The sequence below is a fragment of the Martes martes genome (assembly GCF_963455335.1).
Source record: "Martes martes genome assembly, chromosome: 2".
Lineage (NCBI taxonomy): Eukaryota > Metazoa > Chordata > Mammalia > Carnivora > Mustelidae > Martes > Martes martes.
The window spans coordinates 172,608,889-172,636,784 of record NC_137889.1 but is presented as its reverse complement, the minus strand read 5'-3'; the positions used below and the strand labels follow the sequence as shown (position 1 = coordinate 172,636,784).

General features: G+C 37.8%; 1 protein-coding gene across 1 annotated transcript in view; it reads right to left on the bottom strand.

The window, feature by feature from the left end:
- NSUN7 (NOP2/Sun RNA methyltransferase family member 7) overlaps window positions 1–27,896 on the bottom strand; it is a gene marked incomplete at its 3' end in the record, with an annotated part of 63,934 nt that overhangs the window by 9,823 nt on the left and 26,215 nt on the right. Inside the window, exons 6-9 of the mRNA XM_080796913.1 lie at window positions 26,688–26,898; window positions 22,102–22,245; window positions 18,286–18,387; window positions 13,046–13,163 (exon numbers count right to left, since the gene is read on the bottom strand). Coding sequence (XP_080653039.1) covers window positions 13,046–13,163; window positions 18,286–18,387; window positions 22,102–22,245; window positions 26,688–26,898 — 575 coding nt within the window. The remainder of the gene's footprint in view (window positions 1–13,045; window positions 13,164–18,285; window positions 18,388–22,101; window positions 22,246–26,687; window positions 26,899–27,896) is intronic.

Sequence of the window (27,896 nt, the reverse complement as noted above, 5' to 3'; positions counted from 1 at the left end):
TATGAAACTTCTTAGAAGTAAACCACAAGAAAAAATCTGGAAAGACGACAAATACATGGAGGTTAAATAACATGCTACTAAACAATAGATGGTTCATCTAAGAAATAAAAGAAAAAATTAAAAATGAAAACATAATGGTTCAAAACCTTCAGGACCCAGCAAAAGCAGTTCTAAGAGGGAAGTTAATAGTAATACAGGCCTGCCTCAAGAATCAGAAGAATCGGGGGAGGAGTCAAGATGGCGGAGAAGTAGCAGGCTGAGACGACATCGGGTAGCAGGAGATCAGCTAGATAGCTTATCTAACCATTGTGAACACCTACAAATCCAACGGGAAATCGAAGAGAAGAAGAGCAACAATTCCAGAAACAGAAAATCGATCACTTTCTGAAAGGTAGGACCTGCGGAGAAGTGAATCCAAAGCGACGGGAAGATAGACCCCGGGGGGAGGGGCCGGCACCCAGCAAGCGGCGGAGCGACGGAGCACAAAATCGGGACTTTTAAAAGTCGGCTCCACTGGGAGACATCGCTCCAGAGGCTAAACTGGGGGGAAACCCAGGCAGGGTCAGCATAACCCCAGGTCCCGCGGGGTCACAGAAGGACTGGGGGTGTCTGAGGGCCGTAGAGCTCGCAGGTATTAGACAGGGGAAGCCGGCTACAGCGACAAAGCCGAGGAGTGAGCTCTAAGCCTGGGTTACCTTGTGCCGGTCGCAGGCTGAGTGGGCTCAGAGCGCGGCCGGAGGCCACAGAGATGAAAGCGACCCGGCGCTTTTCTCCAGCTCCAGCAATTGACTGCTTTCCTCGAGGCGCGACCGAGGCCAGGGAGGCGGGGCGGTGGGCGCTTTGCTCTGAGAGCGCACTGAGGAGCAGAACCCCAAGCTCTCGGCTCCTCCGGGCCGGAGACTGGGAGGCCGCTATCTTCATTCCCGTCCTCCGAAACTCTACGGAAAGCGCTCAGGGAACAAAAGCTCCCGAAAGCAAACCCGAGCGGATTACTTAGCCCGGCCCCTGGCAAGGGCGGTGCAATTCCGCCTGCGGCAAAGACACTTGAGAATCACTACAACAGGCCCCTCCCCCAGAAGATCAACAAGAAACCCATCCAAAACCAACTTCGCTCACCAAGAACAGCGGAATTCCACAGCAGGAGAAAGCAAATCTTATCTGGACAAAATGACAAGGCGGAAAAACTCACCTCAAAAAAAAAGAACAAGAGGCCGTACCGAAGGCTGGAGACCTAATCAATATGGACATAGGTAACATGACAGATCTAGAGTTCAGAATGACAATTCTCAAGGTTCTAGCGGGCTCGAAAAAGGCATAGAAGATATTAGAGAAACCCTCTCCGGAGAGATAAAAGCCCTTTCTGGAGAAATAAAAGAACTAAAATCTAACCAAGTTGAAATCAAAAAAGCTATTCATGAGGTGCAATCAAAAATGGAAGCACTCACTGCCAGGATAAATGAGGCAGAAGAAAGAATTAGTGACATAGAAGACCAAATGACAGAGAATAAAGAAGCTGAGCAAAAGAGAGACAAACAAATACTGGACCACGAGGAGAGAATTTGAGAGATAAGTGACACCATAAGACGAAACAACATTAGAATAATTGGGATTCCAGAAGAAGAAGAAAGAGAGAGGGGAGCAGAAGGTATATTGGAGACAATTATTGGAGAGAATTTCCCTAATATGGCAAAGGGAACAAACATCAAAATCCAGGAAATGCTAAGAACGCCCCTCAAAATCAATAAGAATAGGTCCACACCTCGTCACCTGATAGTAAAATTTACAAGTCTTAGCGACAAAGAGAAAATCCTGAAAGCAGCCCGGGAAAAGAAGTCTGTAACATACAAGGGTAAAAACATTAGATTGGCAGCGGACCTATCCACAGAGACCTGGCAGGCCAGAAAGAACTGGCATGATATATTCAGAGCACTAAACGAGAAAAACATGCAGCCAAGAATACTGTATCCGGCTAGGCTATCGTTGAAAATAGAAGGAGAGATAAAGAGCTTCCAGGACAAACAAAAGCTGAAAGAATTTGCAAACACCAAACCAGCTCTACAGGAAATACTGAAAGGGGTCCTCTAAGCAAAGAGAGACCCTAAAAGTAGTAGATCAGAAAGAAACAGAGACAATATACAGTACCAGTCACCTTACAGGCAATACAATGGCACTAAATTCATATCTCTCAATAGTTAGCCTGAATGTTAATGGGCTCAATGCCCCAATCAAAAGACACAGGGTATCAGAATGGATAAAAAAACAAAACCCATCTATATGCTGCCTACAAGAAACTCATTTTAGACCTGAAGACACCTCCAGATTTAAAGTGAGGGGGTGGAAAACAATGTACCATGCTAATGGACATCAGAAGAAAGCTGGGGTGGCAATCCTTATACCAGATCAATTAGATTTTAAGCCAAAGACTATAATAAGAGATGAGGAAGGACACTATATCATACTCAAAGGGTCTGTCCAACAAGAAGATCTAACAATCTTAAATATCTATGCCCCTAACATGGGAGCAGCCAACTATATAAACCAATTAATAACAAAATCAAAGAAATACATCGACAGTAATACAATAATAGCAGGGGACTTTAACACTCCCCTCACTGAAATGGACAGATCATCTAAGCAAAAGATCAACAAGGAAATAAAGGCCTTAAATGACACACTGGACCAGATGGACATCACAGATATATTCAGAACATTCCATCCCAAAGCAACAGAATATACATTCTTCTCTAGTGCACATGGAACATTCTCCAGAATAGACCACATCCTGGGTCATAAATCAGGTCTCAATCGGTACCAAAATATTGAGATCATTCCCTGCATATTTTCAGACCACAATGCTCTGAAGCTCGAACTCAATCACAAGAGGAAATTTGGAAAGAACGCAAATACATGGAGACTAAACAGCATCCTTCTAAAAAATGAATGGGTCAACCAGGAATCTGTCAAAATCTGTGGGACACAGCAAAGGCAGTCCTGAGAGGAAAATATATAGTGGTACAAGCCTTTCTCAAGAAACAAGAAAGGTCTCAAATACACAACCTAACACTACACCTAAAGGAGCTGGAGAGAGAACAACAAAGAAAGCCTAAACCCAGCAGGAGAAGAGAAATCATAAAGATCAGAGCAGAAATCAATGAAATAGAAACTAAAAAAACAATAGAACAAATCAACAAAACTAGGAGCTGGTTCTTTGAAAGAATTAATAAGATTGATAAGCCCCTGGCCAGACTTATCAAAAAGAAAAGAGAAAGGACGCAAATAAATAAAATCATGAATGAAAGAGGAGAGATCACAACCAACACCAAAGAAATACAAACAATTATAAGAACATACTACGAGCAACTCTATGGCAACAAATTTGACAATCTGGAAGAAATGGATACATTTCTAGAGATGTATAAACTACCACAACTGAACCAGGAAGAAATAGATAACCTGAACAGACCCATAACCAGTAAGGAGATTGAAACAGTCATCAAAAATCTCCAAACAAACAAAAGTCCAGGACCAGACGGCTTCCCAGGGGAATTCTACCAAACATTTAAAGAAGAATTAATTCCTATTCTCCTGAAACTGTTCCAAAAAATAGAAATGGAAGGAAAACTTCCAAACTCATTCTATGAGGCCAGCATCACCTTGATCCCAAAACCAGACAAGGATCCCACCAAAAAAGAGAATTACAGACCAATATCCTTGATGAACACAGATGCGAAAATTCTCACCAAAATACTGGCCAATAGGATCCAACAGTACATTAAAAGGATTATTCACCACGACCAAGTGGGATTTATTCCAGGGCTGCAAGGTTGGTTCAACATCCACAAATCCATCAATGTGATACAATACATTAATAAAAGAAAGAGTAAGAACCATATGATACTCTCAATAGATGCTGAAAAAGCATTTGACAAAGTGCAGCATCCCTTCCTGATTAAAACTCTTCAAAGTGTAGGGATAGAGGGCACATACCTCAATGTTATCAAAGCCATCTATGAAAAACCCACCGCAAATATCATTCTCAATGGAGAAAAACTGAAAGCTTTTCCGCTAAGGTCAGGAACACGGCAGGGATGTCCGTTATCACCACTGCTGTTCAATATAGTACTAGAAGTCCTAGCCTCAGCAATCAGACAACAAAAAGAAATTAAAGGCATCCAAATCGGCAAAGAAGAAGTCAAACTGTCACTCTTTGCAGATGATATGATACTATATGTGGAAAACCCAAAAGGCTCCACTCCAAAAACAGGAATTTAGTAAAGTGTCAGGATATAAAGTCAATGCACAGAAATCAGTCGCATTTCTTTACACTAACAACAAGACAGAAGAAAGAGAAATTGAGGAGTCAGTCCCATTTACAATCGTACCCAAAACCATAAGATACCTAGGAATAAATCTAACCAAAGAGACAAAGAATCTATACTCAGAAAACTATAAAGTACTCATGAAAGAAATTGAGGAAGACACAAAGAAATGGAAAAATATTCCATGCTCATGGATTGGAAGAACAAATATTGTGAAAATGTCTATTCTACCTAAAGCAATCTACACATTTAATGCAATCCCTATCAAAATCCCATCCATTTTTTTTAAAGAAATAGAACAAATAATCCTAAAATTTATATGGAACCAGAAAAGACTTCGAATAGCCAAAGGAATATTGAAAAAGAAAGCCAAAGTCGGTGGCATCACAATTCCAGACTTCAAGCTCTATTACAAAGCTGTCATCATCAAGACAGTATGGTACTGGCACAAAAACAGACATATAGACCAATGGAACAGAATAGAGAGCCCAGAAATAGACCCTCAACTCTATGGTCAACTAATCTTCGACAAAGCAGGTAAGAATATCCAATGGAAAAAAGACAGCCTCTTCAACAAATGGTGCTGGGAAAATTGGACAGCCACATGCAGAAAAATGAAATTGGACTATTTCCTTACACCACACACGAAAATAGACTCAAAATGGATGAAGGACCTCAATGTGCGAAAGGAATCTATCAAAATCCTTGAGGACAATGCAGGCAGCAACCTCTTTGACCTCAACCGCAGCAACTTCTTCCTAGGAACATCGCCAAAGGCAACAGAAGCAAGGGCAAAAATGAACTATTGGGATTTCATCAAGATCAAAAACTTTTGCACAGCAAAGGAAACAGTTAACAACACCAAAAGACAACTGACAGAATGGGAGAAGATATTTGCAAACGACATATCAGATAAAGGGCTAGTATCCAAAATCTATAAAGAGCTTATCAAACTCAATACCCAAAGAACAAATAATCCAGTCAAGAAATGGGCAGAGGACATGAACAGACATTTCTGCAAAGAAGACATCCAGATGGCCAACAGACACATGAAAAAGTGCTCCACATCACTCGGCATCAGGGAAATACAAATCAAAACCACACTGAGATACCACCTCACACCAGTCAGAATGGCTAAAATTAACAAGTCAAGAAATGACAGATGCTGGCGAGGATGCGGAGAGAGGGGAACCCTCCTACACTGCTGGTGGGAATGCAAGCTGGTGCCACCACTCTGGAAAACAGTGTGGAGGTTCCTCAAAAAACTGAAAATAGAGCTACCCTACGACCCAGCAATTGCACTCCTGGGTATATATCCTAAAGATACAAACGTGGTGCTCCGAAGGGGCACGTGCACCCGAATGTTTATAGCAGCAATGTCCACAATAGCCAAACTGTGGAAAGAGCCTAGATGTCCATCAACAGATGAATGGATAAAGAAGAGGTGGTATATATACACAATGGAATACTATGCAGCCATCAAAAGACATGAAATCTTGCCATTTGCGACGACGTGGATGGAACTAGAGGGTATCATGCTTAGCGAAGTAAGTCAATCAGAGAAAGACAACTATCATATGATCTCTTTGATATGAGGAAGTGGAGATGCAAGGCCGGGGGGGGGGGTTGGGGGGAGGTAGGAAAAGAAAAAATGAAAAGATGGGATTGGGAGGGAGACAAACCATAAAAGACTCAATCTCAAGAAACAGACTGAGGGTTGCGGAGGGGAGGGGGGAAGGGAGAGGGTGGTGGAGAAATGGACATTGGGGAGGGTATGGGCTATGATGAGTGCTATGAAATGTGTAAACCTGACGATTCACAGACCTGTACCCCTGGGGATAAAAATACATTATATGTTTATTAAAATAAAAAAATTAAAAAAAAAAAGAATCAGAAGAATCGTGGGGTGCCTGGGTGGCTCAATGGTTAAGCCTCTGCCTTTGGCTCAGGTCATGATCTCAGGGTCCTGGGATCGAGCCCCGCATCGGGCTCTCTGCTCAGCAGGGAGCCTGCTTCCCCCTCTCTCTCTGCCTGCCTTGCTGCCTACTTGTGCTGTCTCTCTCTGTGTCAAATAAATAAATAAAATCTTTAAAAAAAAAAAAGAATAAGAAAAATCTTAAACAACCTAACCTTATACCCAAAGGAGCTAGAAAAAGAATAACAAACAAAACCTAAAACTAACAGAAGGAAGGAAATAATAAAGATTAGAGCAGAAATAAATGCTACAGAAACTTAAAAATACAATAGAACAGATCATTGAAACCAGGATCTGGTTCTTTGGGAAAAAAAAAAAAAGTCAAATAAATCAATAAACCTCTAACCAGACTTACCAAGAAAAAAAGAGAAAGGATCCAGATAAATAAAATCACAAATGAGAGAGGAGAGATAGTAACCAACACCACTGAAATACAAACACTTATAAGAGAATATTATGGAAAACTTTATGCCAACAAATTGGACAACGTGGGAGAAATGGATAAATTCCTAGAAACATATAACCTACCCAAATGGAAACAGGAAGAAATAGAAAATTTGAACAGACCAATTTCCAGCAAAGAAATTGAATCAGTAATCAAAAAGCTCCCGTCAAACGAAAGTCCAGGACCAAGTAGCTTCCCACGGGAATTCTACCCAAAATCTAAGAAGAGTTAATACCTATTCTTCTTAACCTATTTCAAAAAATACAAGAGGAAGGAAAACTTCCAAACTCATTCTATGAAGCCAGTGTTACCCTGATGCCAAAACCAGATAAAGATGTCACAGAAAGAGAGACCTAGAGGCCACCATCGCTGAGGAGCATAGATGCAAAAATTCTCAACAAAATACCAGCAAATCAAATCCAATAATATATCTTAAAAATTATTCAAGGGACACCTGGATGGCTCAGTTGGTTGAGTGGCTGCCTTCGGCTCGGGTCATGATCCCGGCGTCCTTGGATCGAGTCCCGCATCGGGCTCCTTGCTCGGTGGGGAGCCTGCTTCTCCCTCTGCCTCTGTCTACCACTCTGCCTGTGCTCGCTCACTCTCTCTCTCTAACAAATAAATAAATTTTTTAAAAAAGTCAAAAATTATTCAAGACAATCAAGTGGGATTTATGCCTGTGTTGTAAGAGTGGTTCAGTGTTCCCAGATCAACCGGTGTGATACGTCACATCAAGAGGAGAAGGGATAAGAACCATGTGATCATTTCGGTAGATGCAGAAAAAGCATTTGAGGGGTCCCTGGGTCGTTCAGTTGGTTAAGCATCTGACTCTTGGTCTCAGTTCAGGTCTTGATCTCAGGGTCATAAGTTTAAGCCTCACATTGAAAAAGAAAAGAAAAGAAAAAACGTTTGCCAAATACAACATCCATTCATGATAAAAACCCGCAACAAAGCAGGTTTAGAGGGAACACACCTCAACATAATAAAGACCATAAAAACTGAGAATCTTTTCCCCTAAAGTCAGAAATAAGACAAGGATGTGCACTCTCACCACTTCTATTCAACATAGCACTAGAAGTCCTAGCCACAGCAATCAGACAACGACGACAACATAAAAGGCATCCAAATCAGCAAGGAAGAAGTAAAACTTTCACTACTTACAGATGACATGCTACTATGTATAGAAAGCCGAGGAGACTCTACCAAAAAACTTCTAGAACTGATACATGAATTCAGTCAAGTCAAAGGATACAAAATCAGTATACAGAAACCTGTTACATTTCTATACACCAGTAATGAAGCAGCAAAAAGAGAAACCAAGGAATTGATCCCATTTACAATTGTACCAAAAATAATGCCTCAGAATAAACCTAACCAAAGAGGTGAAAGAACTGTACTCTGAAAACTACAGAAAATTGACCGATAAAAGAAACTGAAGATGATACAAAGAAACAGAAAGATACACTGTGCTCATGGATTGGGAGAACAAATATTGCTAAAATGTCTATACTACCCAAAGCAATTTACACGTTTAATGCAATTCCTATCAAAATACCAACAGCATTTTTCACAGAACTAGAACAAACAATCCCAAAATTTGTAGGGACCCACAAAAGACCCCAAACAGGTACAGCAATCTTGAAAAGGAAAAAGAAAGAAAAAAAAAAAAAAAAAAGCTAAGCTGGAGGCATCACAATTCCAGACTTCAAGCTCTATTACAAAGCTGTAGTTATCAAAACAGTATGGTACTGGCACAAAAACAGACACATAGATCAGTAGAACAGAATAGTAAATCCAGAAAAAAACACACAATTATATGGACAATATCTCTTTGACAAAGCAGGAAAGAATAGCCAATGGGGAAAAAACAGTCTCTTCAACAAATGGTGTTGGGAAAACTGGACAGCAACATGCAAAAGAATGAAACCGGACCACTTTCTTACGCCAGACACAAAAATAAATTCAAAGTGGATTAAAGACCTAACTGTGAGACCTCAAAACCATAAAAATCCTAGAAAAGAGTACAGGCACTAATTTCTCTGACATCAGGTGTTGCGAGTTTTTTCTAGATAGGTCTCCTAAGTCAAGGGAAACAAAAGCAAAAACAAACTATTGGGACTACATCAAAATAAAAGCGTCTGCACAGCAAAGGAGACAATCAACAAAACTAAAGGGCAGCCTGAGGAATGGGGGAAGATATATGCCAATGACATATTCAGTAAAGGGTTAGCATCCAAGAGTACACAAAACTTATAAAACTGAACACCCTGAATCCAAATAATCCAATTTAAAAATGAGCAGAAGGCATGAACAGACACTTCTCCAAAGAAAGCATCCAGATGGCCAGATACACGAAAAGATGCTCACCATCACTCATCATCAGGGAGATGCAAATCAAGACTACAATAAGATATCACCTCACGGAGGTCAGAATGGCTAAAAATCAGCAACCTGGGAAACAACAAGGATTGGCAAGGTTGCCGAGAAAAAGCAACCCTTGTGCATTGGTGGTGGGAATGCAAACAGGTGCAGCCACTGTGGAAAACAGTATGGAGGTTCCTCAAAAAGCTAAAAATAGAACTTCCCTAGGATCCAGCAATTGCACTACTGGGTATTTACCCAAAGAGTACAAAAATACTGATTCCAAGAGATACATACACCCCTCTTTTTATAGCAGCACTGTTTACAATAGCCAACATATGGAAACAATCCAAGTGTCCCTTGCTTGGGGAATAGATAAAGAAGCTGTGGTACACACACACACACACACACACACACACACACACAGGAATATTATTTGGCCTTAAAAAAAGACTGAAATCTCGCCATTTGCAATGACATGGATAGAGTTAGCGAGTATAATGCTAAGTGAAGTCAGTCAGTCAAAGACAAATACCATATATGAATCTTATATGTGGAATTTAAGAAACAGGACTAACAAGCAAAGGGGAAAAGAGAGAGAGGCAAGCCAAGAAACAGATTCTTAACTATAGAGAACAAACTGGTGGTTACTAGAGGGGAGGTGGGGGGGAGATGGGGGAAACAGGTGAAGGAGGTTAAGAGTACTCTTATCATGAGGAGCACTGAGTAATGGGTAGAATAGTTGAATCACTCTATTGCACACCTGAAACTAATATAGCACTGTATGTTTACAATACTGGAATTAAAGGTTTTTAAATATTTAAAACATGAACAATCTAGAAAATATCTGTAATTCTTATGAAAACAGCTAACATCCCTAATATACAATGAGACATGGAAAAAGAAGAAAAAGATGAATAATGCAGCTGAAAAAGTGGTAAAGAACACAGGCAGACAACTTACAGATCAATAGCAATAACCATAACAATGAACAATCATTGAACAGTTGGGTGTCACGTGATGTTCATGTGTTAATATATTCAATCCCCACCAAGACCCACTGAGGTAGGGAATATGGGAACCCATGTTACAGCCACTTCTCCTTCCGCTCCTTTCACAGTCCCTTTCTCCCACAACAAAAGTCGGCACCTACCTCATCTGAGTGCACTGTCCTGGGCTGTTAAAATTTCTAGATGCTAAACAAAACGACAGCTCGAGACTGTGGCTCTCTTCTCCCACGGCAAAACAGAGTTAGGTAAGAAGTTCTTTAAGGGCGTGCCAAACTCTTAACAAAGCTCTGTTCTTGAACTAATTTCTTCCTTTCTTTTCCCCCCAACTTTCTCACTGCCTTTCTGCCTTCCCTCTCCTTCCTTATTTCTATCTATCGTTGAATTATAATTTGAAGCAAATCACAGGGGCATATTAACATGTTTGTTTGAATTAAAGAATAAAGTCAGACTTTTCCTGACAAGGTCAGTCTGGTTTTAACAATGAGAACTACTTTTGTAAAACAGGTAACAAATTCAACATTTTTCCATAAATTAAATAAGATAAACATGCAGATCCAAAGATTTAACAGAAATATATTTAAATCACATGCAATACAATATTCCAGAAATATTCTGCAACTATTTAAACTTACGATGAAGAATATTAGGTTTCAACTTTAAAATATAGAAAAAGGGGCGCCTGGGTGGCTCAGTGGGTTGGGCCTCTGCCTTCGGCTCGGGTCATGATCTCAGGGTCCTGGGATCCAGTCCCGCATCGGGCTCTCTGCTCAGCAGGGAGCCTGCTTCTCCCTCTCTCTCTCTCTCTGCCTGCCTCTCTGCCTACTTGTGATCTCTCTCTGTCAAATAAATAAATAAATAAAATATTTTTTAAAAAATAAAATATATGGGGGGGAGAAAAAAAACAAAATAAAATATAGAAAAAGATCACAGTTATTTAAAAAAAGGTAGGGAATGGGGTGCCCCGGCAGCTCAGTCCATTAAGCATCTGTCTTCAGCTCAGGTCACAGTCTCAGGGTCTTGGAATGGAGCCCCGCATTGGTCTCCCTGCTCATGGGGAGTCTGCTTCCCCCTCTCCCTCTGTCTCTGCCCCTGATCAATGTTCTCTCTCTCAAATAAATAATTTTTTTAAATGGTTGGAAGTATTTGAACAAAAATGTTTGAAACTGCAACATTACACTGGCCAGTCAGTAACTGGGAAAGTGCCCAAACTCATACATGGAGAAATGGAAATTTAGTTTACAACTCGATCTCATCTTCTTCCCCTTCAGACTTGGTAAAGATTTAAAAGTCTGATAAAACCCAGCATGGGTGAAGCTTTGGGGAAATAGGTTGAAATAAGAGTGTATATTTTGGTAAGTAATTTGACAAGACCGATTACAACTTAAAACGTGCACAACCTTTGGTTCCTGAAAACCTGAAAGACTACATATTAAACTGTTAACAATGGTCATATCTAAGGGGGTGAAATCTGGAAAAATTCATTTTTTTAAAGTTAGTATTTTTGTAATGTTTGAAGTTTTTACAGTATAGAACAAGGAAGAAAAAGCAGCGTAAACCTAAGGTAAGTACCATGATGGCTAAAGTCCAAAACTGAGCTGTTTTTGGAATATCAGAAGGAAATTTAAACACCAGATAGGTGAATAGATTGGATGGCATATAATATTGCTTTCAAATGTAAATTCTACTATTTGGGGAATTAAGAAATGATTCTTAGAAGCCAGACACTGGGCTTCCCTAATCAATTCATAAGTTCTTTCAACAGCATCCTTAGCAAGTAGTTAAACCTCTTGAATAAATATACTCTCCAATTTTAGCCCAAATCCCACATTATTCTGTCTTCATGTCTTTTAATATTACTTGTGTCTTTTATACCATATTATGGATTAATCATTTATCATGGCTTACCTGAAATAAAATCTAATGAAATAAAATGTTCCTCCATTTTTGCCACATTACAATCTTAGGAAACATCCCTGACAAGACAAGTCAAATCATTCACGTTGATGAATTTGGTTATATACCCGCAATAATTCTCTTTGCCACTAGATGGTGACTTAGCTAATGCTGTGCTGAGAAGCTCTTAGAACAAGAGATTGGCCATTAGCCACCAACAGGAGCTACTAAATGAGGAAGTCAAGTCAAGTAAGAAGGGAAATACAAGTGTAATTAACATATCCACTTGTGAATGGCAAAGGAAAAAATATCAAGTCAAAAAGAGGGACCAAACCATATGCATATTAAGGAACTTCTATCAGAATTATGGGAAAATTCAGAACATGAGAAGTAAGTAAAAAATAGAAGAGGTGTTTTAAAATACCTACTGTTCAGTCTTGAAGAACTAATTGGGGCCATGTATTTTTAGATCCACTCCTTATTTTGACGTCCACAGTTCAGATGGAATATTTTCGCTCTGCCCTCTATCCATATTTTACTGCAGCGTTTTACCCAGAAGCTACTTGAATTATTTAGGCTATTTTTACCTCAGTCCTTTTGAGGGACAAAGGCTACAAGGGGCTAAGAAATGTGTTTTCAGATAATAAACATCCAATTAAATAATTTTCTCTCTCCTTCCCAAGGTTATTTTATATACTTATTTTTCTTATACTTTACTGAGGCATAAATGTATATAAAACTCAGGATATAAGATTTAGATCTAATTTATCAAAAAACCCACCACCTCAAAGCCAAAATGCCTTTAGCCTGACTAACGATAACAACAACAGAAAGAACTGTTAGTACTACAAGGGAACACTCATGCCCAGCCATTTGCAAAGGTTCTACAGAATCTACATTATAGTCGTAAGAAGTTGGCTTATTTGGTCATGTTAAAGTGTAACAAAAAGGATGTGGAATATCTTTATATAACTTAGAAAATCACAACCATTTACTCTCAGCAATATCTGATTGAGTTCCAAATGATCCTTTCTTTTCTTACCTGTAAGGCTGTACTTTAATCCCAAGGTCTTGAAATTCTAGTGCTTTCTTCACGACAGCTTCATTTTCTTCTGGGTAGACTGAACATGTGCAATAAACGACTGCTTGAGCCTTAGTAACTATAAAGGAGGTGTAAATAATAATAATGACCCCATTAACAATTCTAAACAGATTTATGTTTCCAAACATCTACTTGATACTAATACCACATGGCTGTAATGGGAATGATTTCCATAAACGCTTGCATGACTCCCTTTAAAGCACAGATTAGTAATGTAAGACTGTGGCCGAGAAGTAAAGGAAGTCTAATTGGATTGTATGGAAATTGAAAATTCTTCTTTTTTCTTTTTTTTTTTTAAATTTTAATTTAAATTCTAGTTAGTTAACATACAGTGTGATATTAGTTTCCTGTGTAGAAATTAGTGATTCATCACTTACATCCAATACCCAGTGCTCATCACAATAAGTGCCCTCCTTAATCCCCATCACCCATTTAATCCATCCCCCACTTACCTCCCCTCTAGAAACCCTCAGTTTGTTCTCTATAGTTAAGAGTCCACTTTCTGGTTTGCCTCTTTTTTTCTCTTCTATGTTCACCTGTTCTGTGTCTTAAATCCTATGTATAAGTGAAATCATATGGAATTTGTCTTTCTTTGAATGACTTCACTTAGCATAATACTCTCTAGTTCCATCCACGTCGTTGCAAATGGCAAGATTTCATTCCTTTTTGGGGCTGAGCAATATTCCATTGTATATACACACCCCATCTTCTTTATCCATTCATCAGTCAATGGACATTTGGGCTCTTTCCATAATTTGGCTATTGTTGGTAATGCTGCTATGAACACTATGAACACTGGTGTGCATGTATCTCTTCATGTCAGTATTTTTCTATCCTTTGGGTAAATACCTAGTAGTACAATTGCTGGATCATAGGGTAGTTCTATTTTTGACTTTTCGAGGAACCTTTGTACTGTCTTCCAGAATGGCTGCACCAGTTTGCATTCCCACCAACAGTTAAGAGGGTTCCCCTTTCTCAGCATCCTTGACAATATCTGTTGTTTCTGTGTTGTTAATTTTAGCCATTCTGACAGGTGTGAGGTGATACCTCATTGTACTTTTGATTTGCATTTCCCTGATGATGACTGATGTTGAGCATCTTTTCATGTGTTGGCCATCTGGATGTCTTCTTTGGAAAAATGTCTATTTGTCTTTTGCCATTTCTTAACTGGATTATTTGGTTTGAGGTGTTGAGTTTGACAAGTTCTTTACAGATTTGGGATACTAACCCTTTATTGAATATTTGCAAATCTCTTCTCCCATTCCAGAGGTTGCCTTTTAGTTTTATTGATTGTTTACTTCACTGGGCAGAAGCTTTTTATCTTGATGAAGTCCCAATAGTTTATTTTTGCTTTTGTTTCTCTTGACTCAGGGGACCTATCCAGTAAGTAGTTGCTATGTTTACTCTAAAAGAGGTTACTGCCTGTATTCTCATCTAGGATTTTCACTGTTTCTTATCTCATATTTAGGTCTTTAATCCATTTTGAATTTATTTTTGCATGTGGCATGAGAAAGTGGTCCAGTTTCATTCTTTTGCATGTTGCTGTCCAGTTTTCCCAACACCATTTGTTGAAGAGAAACTGTCTTTTTCCCATTGGATATTCTTTCCTGCTTTGTTGAAGATTAGTTCTGGGTCCATTTGGGGGTTTTCTATGCTGTTCTATGGATCTATGTGTCTGTTTTTTGTGCCAGAATCATAATGTCTTGATCATTACAGCTTTGTAGTATAACTTGAAGTCCAGAATTGTGATGCCTCCAGCTTTGCTTTGCTTTTTTAAGATTGCTTTGGTTATTCGGGATCTTCTGTGGTTCAGTACAAATTTTAGGATTGTTTGTTCTAATTCTATGAAAAATGATGGTGGTATTTTGATAGGAATTGCATTAAATGTGTAGATTGCTTTTCATAGTATAACATTTAAACAATATTTGTTCTCCTGATCTATGAACATGGAATGTTTTCCCACTTCTTTGTATCATTTTCAATTTCATTCTCCGGTGTTTTATATTTTTCAGAGAACAGGTCTTTCACCTCCTTGGTTGGTTTATTCCTATGTGTCATGGTTTTTGGTACAGTTGTATATGATATCAATTCCTTGATTTCTCTTTTTGCTGCTTCATTATTGGTGTATAGAAATGCAACACATTTCTGTCCATTGATTTTGTACCCTATGACTTTACTGAATTTGTGTTATTGGTTCTAGTAATTTTTTGGTGGAGTCTTATAGAGTATCATGTGACCTGCAAATAGTGAAAGTTTGATCTTTTTCTTGCCAATTTGGATGCCTTTTACTTTTTTTGTTATCTGATTGCTAGGGTAGGACTTCCAGTAGTATGTTAAGTAACAGCAGTGAGAGTGGGCATCCCTGTCTTGTAACTGACTGTAGAGGAAAAGTTCTCATTTTTTCCCCATTAAGGATTATATTAGCTGTGGGTTTTTCATATATGGCCCCCCCTTTTTTAAAAAAAGACTTTATTTATTTATTTGTCAAAGAGAGAGAGAGAGAGCACAAGCAGACAGTGTGGCAGGCAGAGGGAGAGGGAGAAGCAGACTCCCTACTGAGCAGGGAGCCTGATGCAGGACCCGATATATATGGCTTTTATTATGTTTAGGTTATGTTCCCTCTATCCCTACTTTGTTGAGGTTTTTTATCATGAATACATGTTGTATTTTGTCAAATCCTTTTTCTGCATCTATTGAGAGGATCATGTTTCTTATCGTTTCTCTTATTAATGTGGTGTATCGTGTGGATTGATTTACTGATGTTGAACCACACTTATAACCCAGTAATAAATCTCGCTTGATTGTGAATAATTCTTCTAATGTATTGTTGGATTTGGCTTGTTAATATTTTCTTGAGAATTTTTGCATCCATGTTCATCAGGAATATTGGCCTGTGGGGCCTTTGTCTGGTTTTGGAATCAAGGTAATACAGCCTCGTAGAATGAGTTTGAAAGTCTTCTTTCCATTTCTATTTTTTGTAATAGTTGGAGAAGAATAGGTATTAACTCTTTAATGTTTGGTAGAATTTCCTGGGAAGCCATCTGGCCCTGGGCTTTTGTTTGCTGGGAGAGGTTTTTGTTTTGTTTTGTTTTGTTTTTAAGACTTTTAAAAATTTGAGAGAGTGTGTGTGCATGTGTGTAGGGAGGCAGAGGGAGAAGGAAAGAATTGTTAAGCAGACTTTCCAGTGAACACAGAGCCTGATGAGGGCTCAGTCCCAGGACACTGAGATCACGACCTGAGTCAAAATCAAGAGTCAGATTCTTAACCAGCTAAGCCATCTAGGCACCCCTGTTGGGAGGTTTTTGATTACTGATTCCATTTCTTTGCTGGTTATCAGTCTGTTCAAGTTTTCTATTTCTTCCTGTTTCAGTTTTGGTAGTTTATATGTTTCTAGGAATTTATCCATTTCTTCTGGTTGTCCAATATGTTGGTATAACGTTTTTCATAATATTCTCTTATAATTGTATTTCAGTGGTGTTGGTTATTATTTCTCCTCTCTCATTTGTGATTTTATTTATTTGGGTCCTTTCTTCTTTCATTTTGATAAGTCTGAGTAGGGGTTTATCGATTTTATTGCTTTCAAAGAACAGGCTGCTGGTTTCATCGATCTATCTGGAAACCGGAAGCTCAAGCAGTGTGACCAAGCCAGTTACAGACAAACAATACTGCACGGCACCACGAGCTTGATCCTCCTGGCATTCTCCCACGAGCCCTATCACAGAATAGTTTAAAGGACTCTAGAAACAGACTTAGGTATGGATTCCAATTCTTTACTTAATGCTGTATGAACCTGGCAAATTGAGTTAAACTCTCGGATTCTTCTTCTGTAAAACGAGATAATACGACTACCGGCACTCACTCATTTATTCACACATTATCAAGCACCTACTCCACGCTAAGCACGAGTCTAGGCATCCAAGACACCCAGACAAAAATCGCTGCCCCTGGGGAGCTCCTTTTCCATGCTTTATTGACATGATAAGTCACAAATAGTTAAATCAGATAGTATCTTTAGGAGGTGATAAGTGCTGTAGAGAAAAAGTAGGGATGGAGGATAGTTTCAGGAGATGATACTGTAATTTTAAATAAAGTAATTAGAGAAAGCATCAAAAAATTATTTACCAACCTTCTAATCTTCCAACCAACTTATTTCATAGATCATTCATATATATGTATTCAGGTTCAACTTAATGTTTATTAGTAGCATCAACTAAAAGGGCAGACCTGCTCTGTGCTTTCCATGTGTCTTATTTCTACCTCATCTATGTTCTACCTTCATGTACTGAATTACCTATACCTGTATATTTATCTTTGAACCTTTGGAGATCAGATTTATTCACACTCATACCCCTATTATCCTGCCTAACCCAGAGTTCACACTTGATAAACATGCCCTGAATTAATAACAGTTTATGTCAGAGACTTCTCAATTTCCCATATGCATATCCATTTAAGGCAATGCTCCTCAAAACCTAAATGGTACTCAAATCTAATTGGAATGATTGAAACAATAAAATAAATACCTAAAGAGCTTAGTTACTCAGAATTCAAATCAAGAAATCTAGGCTTTGTTTGTAATTGCATTTCTCTATTCTCTGTTTAGTACTAAGAGACCTAAGAGTTTGATTAAAATTTGGATGGTAGAATAATTATTATGGGCAGTCACAATGACAACAGAAAAATCACATCAAGTAAGAAGCCAAAGAAAGAAATAAAGAAAACAAAACGGTTCCATAATGGATGTATGTAATTACTTTACTGCAGCATGAAGAAACTGTTCATTATGCTCGCTAACCTATGCTACAAATGATAGCACAGCACATATATTTAAAAGGCAGACTGAGGGGCGCCTGGGTGGCTTTGCCTTTGGCTCAGGTCATGGTCCCAGAGTCCTGGGATCGAGCCCTGCGTCGTCAGGCTCTCTGCTCAGCAGGGAGACTGCTTCCCTTCCTCTCTCTGTCTCTGCCTACTTGTGATCTCTGTCTGTCAAATAAATAAAATAATAAAAAAAAAAGGCAGACTGAATTGGGTAAAAATAAATATTCTGGTATTAGAAGGCACTAATTTTGGAAAATTCACGTATGATTCACAACTCATTGCCCAATTGTAATAGATAAATGAAGTATTAATGTTTCTAAGATTTACAACATATTTTAAGATTGCACTGACGATGAACTTACATTTCATTGCATGTGTGAGCTGTTCGTATTGCTGTTGAGCAAGAATGTGAAGTTTATCTTCTGATGTGCCTCCTTGAGAGAAATCTTTAAGTAAACCTGTATCTAAAAGCAAATAAATCCTTTAAAATACATCACTATTGGGTGTTGTTCATATATTGCTACAATCACATAGTTTAATTTTTAAATCATTTTTCCTGTTAGAGTTTTTATGGAAAATATTTATTAAAACTACATAAATAGTATTATAAACATGCTGAGTTAAAATTTAAAAGCTAAATAAAGGTAATTTTGCTTAGTTTTAATATTGTTTTTCTTTCTTCTCCAAGTTCTTATGAGACAGTCATCCTACTAGCCAACTAAGTCATTTAGGTACAGAAGAGAGAATGCTGTAATTCTGGAAACTAATAGAGGAAAAGAAAAGAGATTTATTTCCAAGGCAGAAAGGTGATGAGCTATAGTTAGATCTGAGTAGGAAAAAACACAAAAGGATACAGTTAACAACATTAACTTACCAAAGACATTTTAGAAGAAAAAAATTAAGAGAAATGAATATGTCTTCATAGATTAAGAAAGAAGTCAAGAAACTCTTAAAAAAAACTTTAAGAAATTTTTTAAACTGAGTTCCTTGATATTAACTAAGATATATTGAATACTATTTTATATACATTATTTTATTTATCAACCCCCCCTTTTTAAAAATATTTTTTACTTATTTATTTGAAAGAGAGAGAGGGCATGAGCAAGAGCTAGGGTCGTGGGGGGAGAGGGCCAGAGGGAGAGGGAGAAGCAGATTCCCTTCACGGACTGAGTCACCCAGGCGCCCCTACCACCCCTTTTATTACCCCTTTAAACATTAAGAAAACTGTTCAAACATATATTAAACCACTTATCTAAGGTCACATAACTACTAGGTGTAGAACCATGATTCTGGCTCAGAAATCTGACCAGGGAGTCCAAACCTCTAACTTCTGTTTATTCTGCCTCTCAGTAACTCCCTGGAGTGAGAATCAATTATTTATGCCGTAATTGGCTGTTCTCCTTTCCAGCACTATCACTAAAGGTTAATTAAACTCCATTTCTTCCCAATTTAGCTTTACACTTCACATTTTTCTATCTCTATTCACCACTTCTTAAAGGACCATTTACACATTATTGTACTATAAAACCATATCAATTTACCTCTTTCACTCCATTTTAATGTAATTCCAAGTTGTTAGCAAAGAACAATTTCATATACTCCTCAATGGTTCAAGTATTTTTCAATGTTAAAATGTCTTTCAAACCAATTCACGATTTCTCCCTTGCACCTCATATCTAAGTCTTTTGGGTTCATCCTCACTAAGTTTATTACCAATATTTCTACCTTGGGCACTAAGTCAGCAGCTCTTTATGACCCCCTCAGAGGAAACCCTCCTTTTCTCCCAGGTTTGTGAAAGGCAGCTTCTTGGCTTATCCTGTTGTCTCTTGATCAAAGTTTTCAGAACGTTGCTAAAACCTAGGAAACTTTTTACGTTCTGCCTTTCCATCACTGGTGGTTCCCTTTGGGCTTTCCCAGCCCACCCTCCCAGCCCCAACCAGCCTTTAGTTTCTTTTACCTATGGTTAGTTTTTCCCCGCATTCCCACTTCAAGACCTCCCAGTATACGGCCAGAGTCTCCCACTGGAAGCTCTAAATCTCTTGACTGTGAGGTTTATTAAAGGTACAGCTATTTCTTCCCCTCTTTCCCCAGTGTCCACTAATTCTTATTTATTTCCCAGTTAATGTAGGGAGATTCTCAGGTCACCATTCTCCCATCTGAGTGGGTTATTCTTCTGTTTTACTGTCGCTGGGAAGAAGTTTTCCATAACATGTCAAAATTCCACAGGGAACCGTGTAAGCCCAGTTACACATGGTGCAGTGTCGTGGAATGCACTAACCCACCTGAATTTGAACCCCAGCTTCTCTGTTGACTAGCTACGTGACCTTAGGCAACTTGTGAGATTTCTCTGAGTCTTGTTCCCCCCCTATAAAATAGAGATAATCAAAGAACACTATCCTCAAAAAGTGATTGTAGATATTAAGTGATAGCGCATGCGTACCACCTAGACTATTGACTGGCACATAGTTGTGTGCAATAAATATTAGTTTCTGTCCCTGCAGCTTTCTCATTTTTGATTCTGTCCTTGGAGAAACAGAAAATAGGTGCTCGCTCTACGCTGAATGTTGGTGAAACGTCTTCGTTATCTAACATTCCAGGTAATCTTATCTAACCAGGGCTTTCAGTGTGAACGGATTAGAGTAAGGATCCATTTCAGTTAAACACAGCAAATATACTCGGATTAAAAAAGCGGCTCCCCGTGTCAGCCTCGGAGTCAGAGCTGTTGGGTTCGAATCTGGGCTCTGACACTAGTCAAACGGCTCCGCGGAGCTTCAACCTCTGAGCCTCAGAGTCCGGACTCATAAAATGTAGAAAACCAGAGTTCAGTATCTGTGGTTTTCCCTTCTGCAGTTTCAGTTACCGAAGGCCAGCCTGGGTCCGGAAGCAGAAGATCCTTTTTCTCACGAATCTGCAGAAGGTCAATAGTAACCTAACGCTACGTCAGGGTGCTTACGTCACTCAGCTCGCTTCATCTCGTCACACGGACATTTTGGCATCTCTCATCATCCCAAGAAGGGTGAGTACAGGACAGGAAGATATTTTGAAAGAGACACCACATTTATATGAACTTTTATTTCAGAATATTGTTATACTTGCTTCATTTTATAATTAGTTATTCATCTCTTACTGTGCCTGATTTATAAATTGAACTTCATCATTGGTGCAAAGGTATAGGGAAAAACACAGTACATATAGGGTTCCGTACTGCACATGGTTTTAGGTATCCACTGGGGGTCTTGGAATGAATTTTCATAGATAATGGGGGACTACTGTAACTGATTCACAGAGTTCTTGTGAGGACTTGATAAAATAGTCAAAACAAAATGCTTGGTTCACTGTCTTATATACAAGTGTTCAATAAATGGCAGTGTTAAATAATATTTTATGATTTATTACATAAGCAAATAAAATATTCCTAGAATTAATATTTAATCTGAGGTATTCATATCATAAAACATACATACTGGGGGTTAAAGAAGTCTTGAGTTTGAAATAATGTGATAATGATTTAATTAGGACCATTTTAGAACAGTCTGTAGACTCTGGCTGATCTAAATTTGAATTCTAACTCTGTTACTAACTAGAACCTGTGTGACTTCATACAAATGAATTAAGCTTTCTGAGTTTCAGTTTTTTCACCTAAAATGCTGATAAATTTTAATACCTATATCTTGAGTTCTGGTATATACCAGAATAGTATAGTGGCCAACATCTGTTCTGATGGCCTACATCACTCCAATTATTAAATATTTTTTAATATTTCCTTTGCACATATCACAAAGGATTGCCATAAGGATTAAATGAGACAATTAATGTACTGTATTTTTAAAAAAGACTTTATTTATTTATTTATTTGAGAGAGAGAGTGCAAGCAGGGGGAGGAGCAGAGGGAAAGAGAGGGAAAGAAGCTGACTACGTGCCTAGTGCAGAGCCCAATGCGGGGCTCCACCCCAGGACCCTGAGATCATGATCTGAGCCGAAATCAAGAATCAGCCACTTAGCCAACTGATCTATGTAGGTGACCTGTAAAGTACTTTATACATTGTAAGTGCTCTATACATGGTAGCTATTCATTAATCAGATATATTTGATGGGTCCTTTTAATGATTTTAAATAATTTTACTTTTGAAATTATCAATAAATTTCAATAATTTATAAATTAAAAATTTTTAAAGTACCTTCATGCTCATTTAGTATAAATTCCACTGGATTACTAACACCCAGTCCTGAACAACGAGGTAGCAGCAGAATCACTTTAACTTTCTGTAATCTATGATCCTTTGATTCAATGTTAAGAAATGTCTCATGAAGTATTTCAATATCTTGGAGGAAAAATAACAGAAAAATTAATGCAAAAACATTAATTAAAAATCTTAATACAGTATGTAACTAGATTGATTTATCGTTGTTCATTTTTAAATCCTCAACATCACAAAAAAAATCATCTTAACATAGTCAGAAAAGAGGGCTATTGGTCTCCGATAACTTCCTAAAGTTAAAATATGAATTCTCTTTCTCCTTCACTTGAGAGAACAATTTTGAAATTTAAATACCTTCTACATAAAATATCATTTCATTTTTCATCGTAAACTTCAGGCTCTTTCAAAATAGTGTGATGTAGTGGAGGGAAATGGGCTTTGGGGGCAGAAATACCCAAGTGTGACTCCCAGCTTCACTGTTACTAGCTGTGTGACTTAATCTGAGTCTCCATTTCCTTGTTCTTAAAATGGGATAATAATGCCTACTTCATTTAAGTGTGGTGAAGACTGAGATAAAGCAGTTTAGTATGGGCCTGGTACGTAGCAAATGCTCAGTATTGGTTATTTCCCTTTGCCATTTGTAATCTCCATTTATATGTTATCTTCCCCAGAGAAAAATAGTGTCAGTAGCATTTATGAGGGAGTCTAACGTCCCTTAAGGACTTGGTAATTTAGTTTAAGAAAGTCTGCCCTCCCTCAGAGTATAGTGGTCTGTGTCCCTATCTCCAGGCCACCCCTCCACTTCTGCAATGGCTCCCAATCCCCTCACCTGCTGAGGAGTCACCCCTGAAACTGCTCACCCACCCCCTTTCTCTTGTCTGATCACCGTGTTTGTCTTCCTATTCTGTCTGTTTTGAAATTGTTGTTGTTTTTCTCATCAGTGGACCTTTTCCTTTTCTCCCGTTTTTAACTTTCTGTCAGAAAAATTCAAACATATACAAAAACAGACAAAAAATTGTAATAAATTCTCAAGTACGCATCATGGAGATGCAACAGTGAACCATTCCCGGCCACTTCTGTCTCATTTAGATCTGTACCCACTTCCACCCATCCACATGATTTGAATCTATAAATACTTCACCATCTATCTCTAAAAGATAAGAACTCCTTTAAAAATATAACGACACAAATTAAAAAATAATAATTCCTTATTATCATTGAATAATAAAGGCATCCAGTTATGTGTTAAATTTCCCAATAGTCTCACACATGTCAAAAGTTTTTTACAGTTTGTTTGAATCTAGATTTTAATAAGATACATACATTGCAATTAGCTGCTAAGCCTTATTTTACATTTCTTTTTGATAGGTTCCCTTTCCGTTTTTTCTTACAATTTATTTCCTAATGAAACATGGTTATTTGTACTATGAAGAGTTTTTCACAGTCTGGATTTCACTAATTGCTTCCCTAGAGTGTACTTTTAACATGTTCCTGTCTTCTGTGCTTCCTATAATTTAGTAGCTGGATCTCTAGAAGCTTAATTAGATTCAGTTTTCTTTCTTTCTTTCTTTCTTTCTTTCTTTCTTTCTTTCTTTCTTTCTTTCTTTCTTTTTTTCCCTTTTTGGGGGGGAGGACAGAAAAGGGACAAAACTACTTCACAAGTCACATCATATTCATCCATTAAGTTGTCTTTCCAGCACTAGCAAAGGGGTTGCAAAATAGTCACATTTCAGGTCTGTCATCCTTTTTTCATTTATTAGTTGGAAGACTTCTAAAAGAAGAAACTTCCTTTCCTCTACTGCGTAGTTACCTAGTGGTTCCTATTCTCTCTTGTTAACCAGGTAAGAATTCAGGTGGAGGATTGGAAGTAAAATGCTGGGTCATGGTATGTACCTATTCAAGTTTTAGTGATTAATGCTAGTTTTCTAGAGTGTTTGTTCAAGTTTACAATCCCACCAGCCGTGTTTGAGTATTACCAATGCTCTTTACCTCGCCAGTACCTGGTACTGACAGTCCTTTTTTTTTTTAAAAATAGGCTCCATGCCCAATGTGGAGCTCAGCACAGGGCTTGAACTCACAACCCTGAGATCAAGACCTGACCTGAGATCAAGTCAGAGGCTTAGCCAACTGAGCCATCCAAGCACCCTCCCAGTCTTTTAAATTTTAATCATTCTGTGGACATGTGGTGATTTTAATTGCATTTCCCTGATTAGTAATGGGATTGACTACTTTTACCTAAGTTTTTTTTTTTTTTTTTTGCATCTGGATATCCTCTTTTGTGAAATGACTGGTCACGTCTCTTGCACATTTTCCAATTGGGCTGTCTTTTTATTGTTAATTTGTAAGAACTCTTTATACACTGTGGATGAAACTTCACCAGTTAATATACTCCCTCTCTACAGTTCGCATTTGCACTCTCTCAATGTACAGAAGCATTAAATTTTTTAAAAGTTTACTATAGTCCGGTTTATCAATCTTTTCCTTTATGGTTAGTGCTTTGTGTGTCCTATTTAAGAAATCTCTACCAATCACAGTCATTAAGTGTTTTTCCTATAATAAATTCTAGGAGACTCTAGATTTGTGTTGATGGGTTTCACTTTTTCTAGCACCATTTACTGAAAAAAAAAATCTCCTCAATACTCCGCAGTGTCATGTGGATTGAACTGAATCCATACAGATTAACTTGGAGAGAAAGGTCATCTCAATGACATTGAGTTTTTCAGTTCATGAACATGATCTATTCTTCGACTTACTTAGGTCTTCTGTCTTTCAATAATGGTCCATAGTTCTATGAGGAGGTCTTATACGTCTTTTATGAGATGTACTCCTAAATGGGTATGGTTTTGAATACTATTGTAAAAGGTATCTGCTTCATTTTCAAACTTTTGATATTGGTATGCAGAAAATGGATTTGTATATCAAACCCAGGCTGCTTTGTCTTTGGTTTTCAGCAGTTATGCCATAATGTACCTAATATGTTTCTATATATTTATTCTTACTGGAGTTCACAGAGCTTCTTGAATCCGTGGTGCTTAATTTATTTCACCAATTTTTGAAAAATTCCCAGCCTTAATTTCAAATATTGTTTCTTCTCAATTATTTTCCTTTTCTCTTTCTGTGCTCTTAATCACAGCATGTGGAAGAGCACTGGATCACTGAGTCTCATGTGTGTTTTATGATCTTTTCCATATTACTAATCCTTTTGTCTCCCTTTGCTTCAGTCTGGATATTTTCTTGTCGCTTATCAGTTCACTTATTCTTTCTTTAGCTCTGTCTAACTTACTGTTAAATTTTTTACTTCTTAATTTCACATGTTTTATTTTTTAGTTCTAGAATTTTCTTTTGACTTAAAAGAATTATAGTTTCCAGTTCTCTACAGAAATTCTGCAACTTGACACTTAGTCTCTTCAGCATACTAATCATAGTTATTTTAAAGTCCACATCTGACATCTCCAGTATCTGGACCATCCGTGGGTTTGCTCCTATTGTAGCATTTTTCTCTTTATATCAGTCTTATTTTTTCTTCTTGTTCGCCTTTTGTTGTTGTTCTTGTTAAATTGAGTGCCAGACATTGTATTTGAAAAAATTTAGGAGATAATATGAGATTTAGGATGATGTTATTTTCTTCCAGAGAATTTACTTTTGCTTCTGATAGGCAGCTAAATCTGGGCACTAATAATCCCAGATCACCTTAATCCAATTGGGAATGAGATGACTGGAATTTGGGCTTCAGTTTGCTAGACAACTGATCACTATCCAGCATACTTCTCTCTCCAAGTGAAACCCTAGGTATTTACCTGTCGACCTCTCCAGGTCAAGTTCTGAATTCTATTTTTTGTCTCCCTACGAACCTGTCAAAAGTTTTGCTTAGTTTTTCAGCCTCAATGAATCTCTAATAAAATGTTATCTTTAGTCACAGCATGAGCCAATGAAGAAGACTTTGAAAATAAAAAGCCTAAGGGACATAGCCTCTAGTCCTAGATATTAATCCTGTCAAGCACTCCTTTAGATGTGTTCTTATTTATTAAAGGATGGTAATTTCTACTACCTTCTTTAACTAATTATTGCTTGAATTTCAAATTTGAATTTCAAATTATACAGTGGCTAATGCCAAGCAATATACCAAGTGCCAATATATTCATTAATTTAAACTACAGTTGTGTAACCAATGTATAACCAAAGTACCTGGTATAATATGAACTAGGGAATATTTTAAGAGCGTAGTATATACAGAGTTTTTGTAATACAAAAAATAACAAATTCAAACATTTTTGACATTTCAAAATTTTGCAGAACCTTAATCACCAAACAAATATATATATATATATATATATATATATATATATATATTTTAAAGATTTTATTTATTTATTTGACAGACAGAGATCACAAGTAGGCAGAGAGGCAGGCAGAGAGAGAGAGGGGGAAGCAGGCCCCCCGCCGAGCAGAGAGCCCGATGTGGGGCTCGATCCCAGGACCCTGGGATCATGACCTGAGCTGAAAGCAGAGGCTTTAACCCACTGAGCCACCCAGGCACCCCCAAACAAATAAATATTTATACATACTTTTACATCCCATTTTTGTAAAAAGATTCTTCAGGTCAGGATCCTTAGCTTGTGATTTTACTCCACACACAAATATTTTTGAGGTATTATTATTTGTTAAGACTGACATATGGGCAACTGTGTACCATGAACCTGTATTGACCATTAAGATATCATCATCCATATTTAATAAAGCTCTTACAGAATGGACAGCGAGACTTCGAGATTTGTCCTACAAGATAATAACATGATTAGAATTTCAAATGGTTTGACTAGAAGCATGAACTGACTTTTTTTTGCTTAAGTAAAAAAAAAGTACTAGGTAGAACTCCTGAGATACCTAATCCATTTGGGCTTAAAACATCTTAATATATGTTAGAAGACAAAATTAACAAAAATAACTGATGGAAACAAAGACCTTAACTTTGCTTAACCTAAATTATGAATGTTATCATTTAACTTTTATATAGTGTTAAGACACTGTCAAAAATCCCTAAAATATGATTAATATGACTATAGCATCCATTCTTACCCCTTCATGAAAAACTCAATCATCAGCTACTGCCATTATTTCTTCCCATTACACTGTCATTTAAATCACTGCTAACTCATAGATATTAAAAGTAAGATGGTTGACAAGCTTACAAAAGGGGTCTAGACAAATGGGTTTCTGCAGTTGATCTCAGGGCTCAATACAGCATCACTATAAGATAAGGCCCAGAGATTCTACCCAAGAATATGAGCACTATGAAGGAATAAACCTTAGAGGACCAAGGCAAATCTGAGGCAAGAATTGGAATCTAAGGACATAAAAATTAAAACCTAATTTTTTGGACCATTTATTTTTCATTCTATTGAAACCCCATTATACCTCACATTCTCTTCCTGTATTGACAGTCATTATACACCTCTTAAAAATCAATGCTGTAAGACCATATTAAGGAGGTAATGGGAAAGTATTACATGTTGCATTTTCAAATTCAGGATGGTACTAGCATCTTTCCCAGAAACAGAAGGTAGAAAAGGTACCATTGCACTTTTTTTTTTTTTCAATACTCCATTGGAAGAGAAAAATACAGCCTTTCAGCTTCCAGCAGTACAAGTATCCCCATCTACAGAGTCTACGAAGGAGAACATGTTCTTTATAACTGCACATGGGACAAAGATGCTGAAGTACATAGGAACACTGTTTGGAAGGGTATTAATTTTATTCAATAAAATAGCCAAGAA